The sequence below is a fragment of the Alosa alosa genome, chromosome 17 (assembly GCF_017589495.1).
Source record: "Alosa alosa isolate M-15738 ecotype Scorff River chromosome 17, AALO_Geno_1.1, whole genome shotgun sequence".
Taxonomy (NCBI): Eukaryota; Metazoa; Chordata; class Actinopteri; order Clupeiformes; family Clupeidae; genus Alosa; species Alosa alosa.
Genome location: NC_063205.1, coordinates 12,135,699 through 12,148,198, shown reverse-complemented (window position 1 = coordinate 12,148,198; position 12,500 = coordinate 12,135,699). Strand labels below are relative to the sequence as shown.

The window sequence follows — 12,500 nt, the reverse complement described above, 5'->3', positions numbered from 1 at the left end:
ACCACATGAGGGATTTACTGGAGAATTTGGCCGCCGTGAGGATGAACGCAAACAGCGTTGGAGTGAAAGCACCCGAAGTTGGACCAGAAATATAAGGCGGGCGGATAAAGATCTGGAGCGCGGAGCTCATTAGGCGAACAAAACGGCATTAATTACGACCTCGCTATTATCACCTGCATGTAAAGGATTTACCACCTTCTGTGTTTTATTTAAACTTCAGAATGTTATTCACAGTTAAAAAGAAAACCCAGGGGAACCGCGAGAGAAAAGCAGGATTTTTTCCCTGTTTTTCCCCCTCCTTTGCGCGTAAAGAAGACAAAAAAAACAAAAACTTGAGACTGGTGGGGACACTCTCCCTCCCTTTCAACTCGGACTCAGCAGCGCGTGGGGATGAAGAGGTCAGTGGCGGCGAAGTGTGCGCCCGCCGTGTTAATTTAGTATGACAAGATAAAGCCGTAATCTCCCCTCGCTCGCGCCTGTAAACCAGCGCGCTACCCAGGGACACCGAGAGTCGATTTACACTCCATATCACTTTATACAATTGCCGTGACAAAGCCCCTTCCGAGTCCTCGCGTGTAAATCTCTCCCTCACTCAACTCTGCTGCCAGTCAGCGCGAGGCGGATTGGGCACTAAAGCTGCAGCAAACTCCACATCTCACACATGCTGCCAGAGCGCGCCTCAAAATCCGCACATCCGCGAGATGGCTGCGGATTAATGATCCACATCAAATAGTCACCCCACATCATGACTAAACCCCACCCGCCCATACATCTAAGCCCGCCAAATCAACGGCGACAACAATGAATAATAATAATAATAATAATAATTAGCAATACTTTATTTATATTTTCAGGTTAGCTTTTGCTTGTTATGTCTCAAACCACTGAGCTGTTAAAATGTTTATCAGTTAAATCGTGTCTGTCGATTCAGAAACATGAAATTTAAGTGAATAACAATGTGATCCAGCACAGAGCCAGGAACCATAAACAAACATCATAAAATTCCAATTAGAACAGCCTGCAACAACAGAGAGATGAAGAGGACTTTGCTTTTTGACCGAGCAACTATTTTCCCAATGGCAGAGTCCAACCGTGTCTCATAATCAGCTTGTTAATTATGGAATTAGCTTACCATTACAATCCCATAAGCTCTGGTTCATTGTTTTACTGTGCCACATCGATTCTCAAAGTCTACTGTCTCGGCTTTGGTTTATCAGAGAGATAGCAGAGAGAGAGAGCGAGAGAGAGAGAGAGAGACAGAGAGAGAGAAAGAAAGAGCAGAGGGGAGAGAGGAAAGGGCAGAACTGCTTGTGCTCAGGCGGTGATCAACGTGACAAGGGCCATGCTTGGGGGTCAGAGAGTACACACACACACACACACACACACACACACACACACACACACACGTACAAAAGCCAACATTCCCACAAATCCACACAAAAACACACTCTCCATGTGTACAGATAGCAGATAATGTGTCCACAGATAAAGCAGGCACACTACATAATGATAACACGAGATAGACATTTATCTGTTTCCTGTGTGCACAGTTTAGGGGCATTGACTAAAAAACAGGCAGGTTGGGGGTCAGTCTGCACGCGATAAGGAACACGATGGGGTTATTCTGATTTTAGATCAGTTCAACTCAATCCAATTCTAATCAGTTCAGTATTTATTTATTTATTTATTTATTCATTCATTTATTTGTGGGGGCTCCAGTGTCTCTTCTGTGACAAGATCTAAACCCATGTATAGGAACAGGAGACTCCAGGAGCGCAGCCTAGCTCAGGATGGGGGCCCATCAATCTAAGGTTGTCCCTGCCATAGGTTTACACACAGGCACACCATCATGACATATGCAGGGGGGGGATTTTGTTCTGGCCGATCTCTCTCTCTCTCTCTCTCTCTCTCTCTCTCTCTCTCTCTCTATGTATTTCTCTCTCTCCCAAACACAGGTATGAGTCATCTCCTTTCCCTCTCGGTGGAGTGAAGCGAATGAGCAAGCAAGCAGACGGGCAAACGAGCGAACGACCAACCGAGTGGCCGACCAAACGGGTGGGCCTGTCTGGCTGCCACCATGAGTCAGTGGCGGATACTTACACATGACCATCAGGAGAGTGAGAGAGAGAGAGAGAGAAAGAGAGGGAGACAGAGAGAGAGAGAGAGAGAGAGAGAGAGAGAGAGAGCGGCATTGTGGGACATCGTCTAAATATAGAGCGAAGACAAAGTGTGGGAAGAAGTGAGAATGATTGATGTGCCTGTCGGTGGGCAGCAAAGCCACTGGTGGCCACGAGCCTGATGCGTGGGTGGAGCTTATGACAGCAACAACATAATTGTGGGAGGGGCTTGGTGTGCAGCTATATGGTACAAGTATACAGACGTGGGCCTGATTGGCCACCCAGACTGTCAGTTAATCAAATGTGGGAGAAACGTCAGTTAATCAATGTCAGTTAATCAATGTCTGAACGGAGTCAAAACAAAGGAGCAATGGGCCTACTGTCTGATGCAAGACCCAGGACAGGACACCACAAGGGAGAGAAACATAGACCTGTTCTTCTTGGAAGTTTGAGGAAGTGGAAGGGAAAAGATAGAAAAAAAAACAGAATTAAAGGAAAATAAAGATAGAGAGAGAGAGAGAGAGAGAGAGAGAGTAAAAAGAAGGATTAGCAGGGTGCGCATGCCTTACCATGGAGCTGTGTAGAGTTGGGGGGCTGTCGGGGGCCCGTGGTGAACGAGGGGACACCTTGCTGCAGTAGGAGTTGAGGGGTAAGTGAATGACAGGGTGTCCGTCACTCTCGCCATCATCCATGCGCTGTCTGCTGGTCGCCATGGCTACCTCTCCATCTGTTCCCCCATATGGAGAGGCTGGTCGCTTGGAAGACATCCTAGAAAAAAAAGGAGAGAAGAGAGGGAGAGAGAGAATGAATGAACGGTCTTCTGGAGGACAGCAAAAGTAAAGGACAGAAAAAGAGAGAGAGAGGGAACGAGAGATAAAGAGAGAGAAAGAGAGAGAGAGAGAGAGAGAGAGAGAGAGAGAGAGAGATTGCTGCACTTTAATCATGACTGACACACATCATGGCTTTATATGTATGACAGTGGGTCTCCCACAATGTCTTTCATTTCCTGGTCTCTCTCTTGTCACACACAGACACAGACACACAACAAGCACAGTAAACACCATCATACACACGCATACACACACACACGCACACACACACACATACAGACACATAAGTCTGCCCAGTATGTCTGACGTGACGGGGACACACACTCCCATCACGCTGACACCGTAATAACCGAGCAAGATAACAAGCCATGCTATCACCATAGCAATCAAAGCCATCAGTCTTGCAGCCTTGTTCCCCATCTTGACAAAAGGGTCTCCGTGCGCTATCAAGCATCTATTTATCCTTCCCTACATCTCCTGTCAGTGTCTGAGTCAGGAGAGACGCACAGCGCAGCCAGTCCATTAAGCGTCCAGAGGGCAAGCCCTCATCGCCTGCATAAATCAAAAGACATGGCTCCAACAATGGGCCTGATAGACTAGTGGGGCTGACTGAGTTTGTTTGTGTGAGGGAGTGAGTGAGGGAGTGAGTGAGTGTAAAGAGAGAGAGAGAGAGAGAGAGAGAGAGAGAGAAGGAGAGAGAGAGAGAAGGAGAGAGAGCTAGAGAGGAGACAGAGAGAGATAGGTGCATGAAAACCTTGTGCGAACAAAACAGAGGAGGAAAATAGCCCCAGAAAAAAGAAAGGAGTCCACTAGAACTGTTACCTTGAGAAAGAAAAAATCAAGAAGAAAAAGATGGAGAGCAAGGGAGGGGGTTGCATCTATTAAAGGAGGCCTTTCTCTGTCCTCTCTCTTTTTCACCACTCCTCTTTCTCTCTTGCTCTCCCTACCTCCCTCTCTCCATCCCTCCCTCCCTCCCTCGCTCGCTCGCTCTTTCCTTTTCAGCAAATACATTTTTCCTGCGGTTGAATATGGGAGAGAAGAATGAGTTTGCCTGAATAATGGGGTTTAATCTGGTTCACAGCACTTCCTAAGTGCTTTCAGGGGCTCTCACCAGATTTGAAGCCACTGGTACTATGACCCTGGGTAATCAGGAACCTTCGTTTAGGGCCAACAAGGGGATGGGGGGAGGGTTAACAGCGTGACACAGGAAAGGACTGCCAGAAAGAGAGCACACCGATACTGCAGCCCCCCCCCAAAAAAAAAAAAACAAAAAAAAAAAACACACACACACACACACGGTAAAATTAATTGCACTGGCAAAACACTCTTATTAAATCAGTCTTGTCCAGAATTCACTTGGCAGTGTCACACTTTGACTTTGAGCTCAAAGTGAGTGAGTGAGTTAACTTGATAGAGTTAAACTTGTTAGGGATAAAATACACCAGATCCTTAGGTGTTTGCCCTGCATGGTCAACACTGGAGTCAGGTCAATTAATCACATTTAAAAGTTCATTACACCAGCTTTACAATTTATTTGAAGTTTTGCAGCTTGTAAAACAAGCAACGATTGAAGAAAAGATTCTGTTTGGGGTCAGAGTAGCTGCTACAGTTTACGTTGCGGTCAGTTTCTTCTAGAAACAGTTACAGGCTCCCTGTGCCATCTTGCTTTAGTTGACTGACGTTAGTGAAGCTCTGTCCAAAAATGTCAACTATTCTGATTGGCTGCTTGTGAACTCAAAGCACAATCAGCATCTTCTCAGACCGGTCCTGATTCCAAGTCCTATCCTGATTGGCTGTGATGACTTTTCAGGTAGCATCTTCCCTGATTGGTCGGTGGCAGCGCCTGTCTGTTTGGTGTGTGTTGGCGAGCTGCGTTAAAGTGAGAGGTAAGTAGATTTCGCTTTGTCTTTATTGGATTTGAGTTGCCAGCACAACAACCTTCATTTCTGTTCCTGTTGCCTGTTGCTGGGTTTTGGCTGAGCTGGGACCTCCAGCTAATTTATTGCTCGTTTGCTCTGCATCAGGAGCAAAAAGGAAAAAAAAAAAAAAAACACGGAATACTGTTTCCAAATCTGAGGGCTCGGGGATACAGCACGAAAAAATAACAACAACGGGGAAAAAAACAACACAGAGAAAACATTTCATGCATTATTATGAGCTAAATTTGAAACGCATGATAGAGGACTCAACTGTTGATTCTCAGATAAAAACACAGAATTGTCCCATTTGATTGCCTGCTTCGACTGTGTGTGTGTGTGTGTGTGTGTGTGTATGTTTGTATGTGTGTGTGTGTGTGTGTGTGTGTGTGTGTGTGTGTGTGAGGGGTCTCCTGTTGCACCAACCTATTTTATGCACACAGTGTACAGTACTGTATGACCCTACAGGTCCAGCTGTATAAACGGCAAAACACTGCCACCTCCCCCTCACACACACACACACGCACACACACACACATGCACACACACCACAGGACCCCCGTCAGCCTTCCCCACTGCCACACAGAGGCTGTCCTCATCTTTGCCTGTTTACTTTTCCTCCCCTCATTCTCAAACACAGGGGCCTTTTGTTTCAGGCTCCAGTGCCACCGCCCTAGACACCCCCCTCCCCTCCCCAATACACACACACCTAAACCTGTGTCCATAAGCGCTCTAACCATCTAACGTCTGAAATCTCAAGCCAAAACAGTCTCTCTGTCTTTCTCTCTCTTTCACACACACACACACACACACACACACACACACACACACACACACACACACACACACACGGGCACACACACACACTCACACAGGCACACTTTAACTTCTGTCCACATCTTGCTCTACAAACCGCCCCTACCACACTTCCCAGCCAGTACCCAACCCCCATTGCATCAAATGGCCACATTCACCTCACAGTGCACACACACACACACACACACACACACACACACACTCCAGACTGAGTGCTCAAACCCTGTTATTCATGCACTGTATCAGAGAGGCAGAAATCCTGACTATTCACCTTTCAGTAACACTGCTCTCCCCTCCTTTCCCTTCATCCACCATTAGATCCTCCCAGTCTTCAAAAACACAGGCTCCCCATTCACCTTCGTTCCATCTTAACTCCTCTCCATCAAACGCACACACACACACACACACACACACGCACAAACACACACACCTTTTCTCCCCCTGCACGACGCTCGTTCACTGCCCGGCGTTTTCGCAGCTCCTCTTGAGCAATAAAATGTCTATTTTCCTCCAAGCCTTTGAAGCATAATTACTATACAATTCGACTCCCCGGGTGAGCAGGTTACAGCAGCTATTTCATTTAAAGTTGGCAGTGCCGGCTTGGTCGTGCGCCGACATGAAACATTTAAAGCATGTAGTGATGCACGGATTAGAAAGAGAGGGTTTATTAAGTAGATAAATTGGCAGCAAAGCTGGTCTCCAAGGTCATAATTAGCCACCATTAGCATAATTTCACTTCATCCTTCTGTGGCTGCAATAAAGGCAGCCATGCCAAACACACATACGCGCGCGCGCACACACACACACACACACACACCTCCCCACCGTTCCCTCCTACCGCTCGGCCAGCGAGCTGGACACACACACACACATACACTCACATACCCTGAACAATGAGTGCAAACACACTCGCACACACACACACAGACACACATACTGTATATCAATACAGGTACAGTTGGTACTGGTATACACATCCAAAGTCCACTTACAAAAAACATACATACCTCCACACATCCCGAACATGCAAATGAACACACACACACACACACACACACAGACACATACACATACAGTACACACTCATTTACAGGTCCACTGAGTGTCCGTCTCCCTTGGCGCATCATTACCTCAAAGCTGGCCTAGTGGGCCCGCACAGCAGTTTTCTTTGTAAAGCAAAATGCTACAGAAACTCCCCACTCTTTCTCTCTCTCTCTCTCTCTCCTCTCTCACACACACACACACACACACACACAAAAAGTGTGTGTGTGTGTGTGTGTGTGTGTATATAAGTGAGAGAGGTCTATAAAGAAAACTGTCCCCTGCCCCTGCTGCTTTTCCTCTTCGGTGTCCCCTACTCAAACACACACACACACACACTTAGTGCTACCCCTGCACTAAGCTGAGATTAAGTGACACACACACTTCCAGTGACCCCCGCCTTGCTGCTGATTGAGCGAGTGCTCTTTTAAGTGCCCTCTCTCGCTCGTATCACACATGTACACCTCCCTTAAGTCACTAATCGCCACCAAACGCTCTAGCCATTAAATACCAAAAAAAGGATAGGAGGGAGGGGGAGATTGATGGAGGGAAAGAGAGAGCGAGGGAGAGGGAGAGAGAGAGATTCTGGAGAGGGGGCAGAGTTTAAGCACAGAAATCCCACTGATTTCCCCCTTAATCGGTCATCACCAGCGCTTAACACTGTGGGGCAAGGTTTTAATGAGAGAGCGAGAGAGAGAGAGAGGGAGCGAGAAGGAGAGAGAGGGAGGGAAAGAGGGAGATAGAGTGAGAGAAGAGAGAGAGAGAGAGGTTGGCACACTTTCACGAAAATGCTGATGGCAACAAAGAAGTGTCAAGCACCTGCCCGCCATGATTGGAGCATAAAATACTGACACACACTCACACACACACTCTCTCTCACACACACACACACACACACACACAGACACACACACACACACAGACACACACACACAGAAACTCGAAGAGGCCCAGCATGTACCGGCAGTGTTGCCTGACAAATTACCCTACCATGCTGCTGCAATCTAAGAATCCACAGCTACTCTAGCAACATGATTGTGTGTGTGCGTGACTGTGTGTGCATGTGTGTGTGTGTGTGTGTGTGTGTGTGTGTGTGTGTGTGTGTGTGTGTGTTAATGAGGGGTGATGTGACTTTCGAACAGGATGTGACTTTCTCCCTCATGTCAGTCCACATTACACAGCGGTCTCTCAAAAATGGCTCTGAGACACAATCACAGCTCATCACAAGACACCCCCCCCCCCCCACACACACAGACTAACATGTGTACATAGATGTGCACGCACACACACACACACAAACCATGTTCTCTGAAATTCTCACAGCCTCAGTTTAATGATCTGGAGGTATTCATGGAGGTGAGATTTTGTCATGCTGTTTACATCACTGGTTTAAAGATGTGGATGTCGTCAGAGTGTGACCCCGCCTCTAGAAGCTCATGATTTCTGATTAAGACTATGACATCATACATCTCTATGGTGATGAAATAACAATGTCTTTCCATGAAGTTCTTTCTTTCTTTTTTTTTTGAAAGAATGCCGCTTTCTGATAAAACTGTGGGTGTGTCTGTGTGTGAGTGTGTGTGTCTTATGTATCTGACAAAGGGTGAGGTTGTGTGTGTGTGTGTGTGTGTGTGTGTGTGTGTTCTCGCACACAAACTCCAAGGAGGGCAGTGAGTATGGTAGGAGACTTTTCCCTTGGCACTGGACTGCCAGGCCTCTCTTTTCTATTTTCTTTCCCTCTGCCTCCCTCCCTCCCTCCCTCTCTCTGTCTCTCTATCCCTCTCCCTCCCTCTCTCCCTCCCTCCCTCTCCCTCTCTCTGTCTCGCACCCCAGGGACGATGCACGTCAGATAGGCCAGCTAGGCGTCCTCTTTTGCACAATTGTGTGTTTGTGTGCGGGGCTCAACTCCCTCTCTGTCCTCGCCTCTCTTAAGGATATTGCCTCACGTCTATATATAGACTCGGCCCTGCATCAGTGGGAACACAAGAGACTATGGGAGAGACTGACAAGTACTCTTTCTCTCTCTCTCCCTCTCTTTCTTTCTCTCTTTTTCGCTCCCCTTCTCTCAATCTCTCTGTCTTTGTCACTCTAAAATTCAGATTAAAAAGAGAACTTTTGCCAAATGAGTTTTGTGAAAATAGTGTATTCACAAATAGACATCCTTGTGTACATCCACACACGCTCATAATATATTTATAATGACCGCACAATCATAAAATCATAACTTTTTCTGATGGTATACCATGCAAATAATTCGTTTTCTATATAAACTGAAACAACTTCAATCTTAAACACATTTTATAGATCTCCCCTTCCATATATTGCACTCTCTCTGTGACTACATCTCATCCTGTCTCTTTCTCTCACCTAGTCAATCATGCTCTTTCCCACAAGTGAAGAGCTCTCATCTGAGCTACTCCACACTGGAGTTCAGCCACTCAAGCTAACGTCGCTACATTGCTACCTCTCGTAGTCAGCTGCAGATGAGAAACGGATGATGTCCGAGCCACAACTGGGCCACATCAGGTCCAGACTCCAGAACTGCCATTGGTACCAGTGGCAGACTTGCTCTTATACACATCGATGTGTGTGTGTGTGTGTGTGTGTGTGTGTGCAGACAGGGAGAATTATCTTTATTATCCGCACATTTCACTCGCAAAAACACAAAACACATTTTTTGTATGAATTTTCTTCTTTTCTTTCACATACCCTTACACAAACACCCTCTTCACTCTCTCTCTCTCTCTCCCTCTTCCCCTCCCACGCCCCCTCTCTCTCTCATATACACACACACACACCCACAGACACACACACACACACACACACACACACACACACACACACACAAAGCTGTCTCTGTTTTTATTTGCCTCTGACTCCAAGGCTAAAAGGGCCAGCGGTTTCCTGTCCTGTCTCTTAAAAGACACGCAGCATCTAGTGTCATCCATTAGCATCCACACACACACACACACACACACACACACACACACACACACACACACACACACACACACACACACACACACACACACACAGCCATTGGGAAGGGCAGAGGGATAGAACCCTGAGGTGAGGCCTGGGTGCTGCATTACCAGCATTACCTTACGCGTTAACACACTGTGGCTTCTGTCACCTCCCTCGCCTCTTTTGCTTGTAACTTATTTTCTTATTTATTTGTTTGTTTATTTATTTATTTATTTGTTGCCACTGAGTCACCATGCTGTTATTTTCTGTGACATTTTACCTTGGAGAGCCTCCATGTTGCACTACAGACAGAGGGTGGGGGGAGGAGGATATGAGCAAGAGGCCCTGCTAGCCCAGCTAAGGACTAGGGCGAGAGAGACCGAAATTACCCCTGTTTTATTTTATAATAAAAACAAACAGCAAACAAACACTCACTTCCCCTAAAGCCCTTTTCTACTCTTTCTTTCTCTTTCTTTCTTTCTTTCTTTCTTTCTTTCTTTCTTTCTTTCTTTCTTTCTCTCTTCTCCTTCCCTAATTCGTTATCCCTTATTTATTTTCCTATTTATTTCATTCCATCTTTCTCTCTCTCTTTCTCTCTCTGTCTCTGTCTCTCCTTGGCTTCAGTGTGAAGCCTGTGCAGACAGACAGGAAAGCGGTATGATGTGGAGTGTGTGGTGTGTGTGGTGTGTGTGTGTGTGTGTGTGTGTGTGTGTGGTGGTGTGTGTGGTGTGTGTGTGTGTGGTGTGTGTGTGTGTGTTATGTGTGGCGGAGGAGTGATGTTTATTGACAGACGAGCGCTGCGTTTCCATTGTGACGCAGCGGTTAGGACTCCATTTGTCCAGTGGGCCATCACAAACGCTGCCATTTGGCCACTCAGTAAACAGCCCCCCCCCCACCTCCCTCCCACTGAGACGCCAGCCAGAGAGGGACACGTACCTACCAGGTGTGACTCCCCTAAAACACACACACACACACACACACACACACACACTAAAACAGACTTATACTTCCCAACATACACACACACATATACACACTGACATCATAAACACATCACACATTCACTCCCGCTCTAAAACACACCCCCCCCCAAAAAAAACATTCACACTAATACACTCACACTCCCCCTCCCAAAAACATAAACACACAAACACACACACACACTAAAACACTCAGTCCTCAAACACTCGCCTCCCCTCAGTCCAAAGTGTGTGCTATACACACATATTTATTTTTTAAAAACACATAAATGTTTTTTTATTTCAATGTAACGTACTGAGAGACAAACATAAGCATAAACTGAGAAATCTGACTTTTCATCTCTTTGTGCCATATACAAACGAACAGACAGATCAACAGAAAGACAGACCAAGGGATGCATGGAAGCGAATAAGAAAGAAAGAAAGAAAGAAAGAAAGAAAGAAAGAAAGAAAGAGAGCAAGATGGAAGTGCATGGAAGTGTTAAAGGAGTGGTGGAGAAGCATTAAAAAAGAAACACATCCCTGACCTAAGCCTGGCTCTGTTTGTCTCTCCGCCTCTAACCCTTCTCTGTCTCTGTCCAGACCAACTAGCCCTGCACTCTGCTGCCTGTCTCTACCTGGGAAACAGTGGTGCCATTGTGTGGTTAAGAGACAGGAACACACACACACACACACACACACACACACACATTCACACTCAGAGGTGAGTGGACACACACACACACACACACGAGCACATAACCAGATGTCCACACACACACAATCAAAGACTGTTGGATAACAGGAGTCATTTAGGCAGCTCTGCAAGAGCGGTCATCCATTTTTATTTTCCCTGCCGGCCCATGATGCAACACTCTGCCCTGACCTCTCGCCCGCCACCCCTGACCTGCTGTCATATGACTTCTACTCTTATTAGTACTTCCTCCTCCTCTCTTCTCCCCCCTCTCTTTCTCTATCCCCCTCTTCCGCACACCTTCATTCCTTCACTCTGTCGCTGTCTAGCTCTCTTTTCTCTTTCCCTTTCCTTTCTCTCCATCGCTAGCGTTCTTTCATTATCTTCCAGTTTTGCCATTCCTCCCTATCTCTATTCCCCCCCTCTCTCTCTCTATCTCTCTTTCTCTCTTCCCTCTAGCATTGCGGATGTTTATGGGAAAAAGCCTGTGTTAACTCCCAGTGCTGAGCCCCCCACCCCCTCTGCTCTTTAACCTCCAAAACAACCAAAATACCCCCCACACCCCCACCCACCCCATTCCGTCCCAACTCCCCACCCCTCACATTGGCTGCTATAGCAGTCAGCTGACCACACCAGGGAGGTCTTGGGGGGTAGGGGTCGAGAAAAGAAGAAGAAGAGAAGAAGAGGAGGGGGAGGAGGGGAAAGAGGGAGAGAGGGAGAGAGGGGAGAGAGGGGAGAGGGAGCACTTAAGCATTCTGTTCTGGTATTCTTCTGTTCTCGGCGCTCCCTCCCTCTTTCTCTCCCCCTGCGTGGAGACACGGTTATCAAGCTGCCGTGAAGACTCACAATATGCCCCAGACAATGGGCCAGTCTACTCTGAAAGGTCCCAGTGAATAAGCGCGAGCGCACAAGAGAGACGGAGAGACGGAGGGAGAGAATGACTGGGAGAGAAAAAAATGGAGAGAAACTCTCAGAGAGAGAGAGAGAGAGGGAGAGAGAGAGGGAGAGAGAGAGGGAGAGAGGACACAACAGGGACTAAGCTCTCGGTCCCCATCATCAGTGTTCAGACCACGGAGAGTGAACACACTGACGTTATCCACCAGGGTTGTCTGAAAGAGCCGCGCTGCTTTTAACACACTCTCACTGACACACACACACTCACA

General features: G+C 47.0%; 1 protein-coding gene across 1 annotated transcript in view; it reads right to left on the bottom strand.

The window, feature by feature from the left end:
* The window catches only part of sox5 (SRY-box transcription factor 5), a 101,738-nt gene that overhangs the window by 84,455 nt on the left and 4,783 nt on the right, over nt 1–12,500 (bottom strand). Inside the window, exon 2 of the mRNA XM_048268511.1 lies at nt 2,687–2,885. Within this exon, the coding sequence (XP_048124468.1) occupies nt 2,687–2,885 (199 nt within the window). The remainder of the gene's footprint in view (nt 1–2,686; nt 2,886–12,500) is intronic.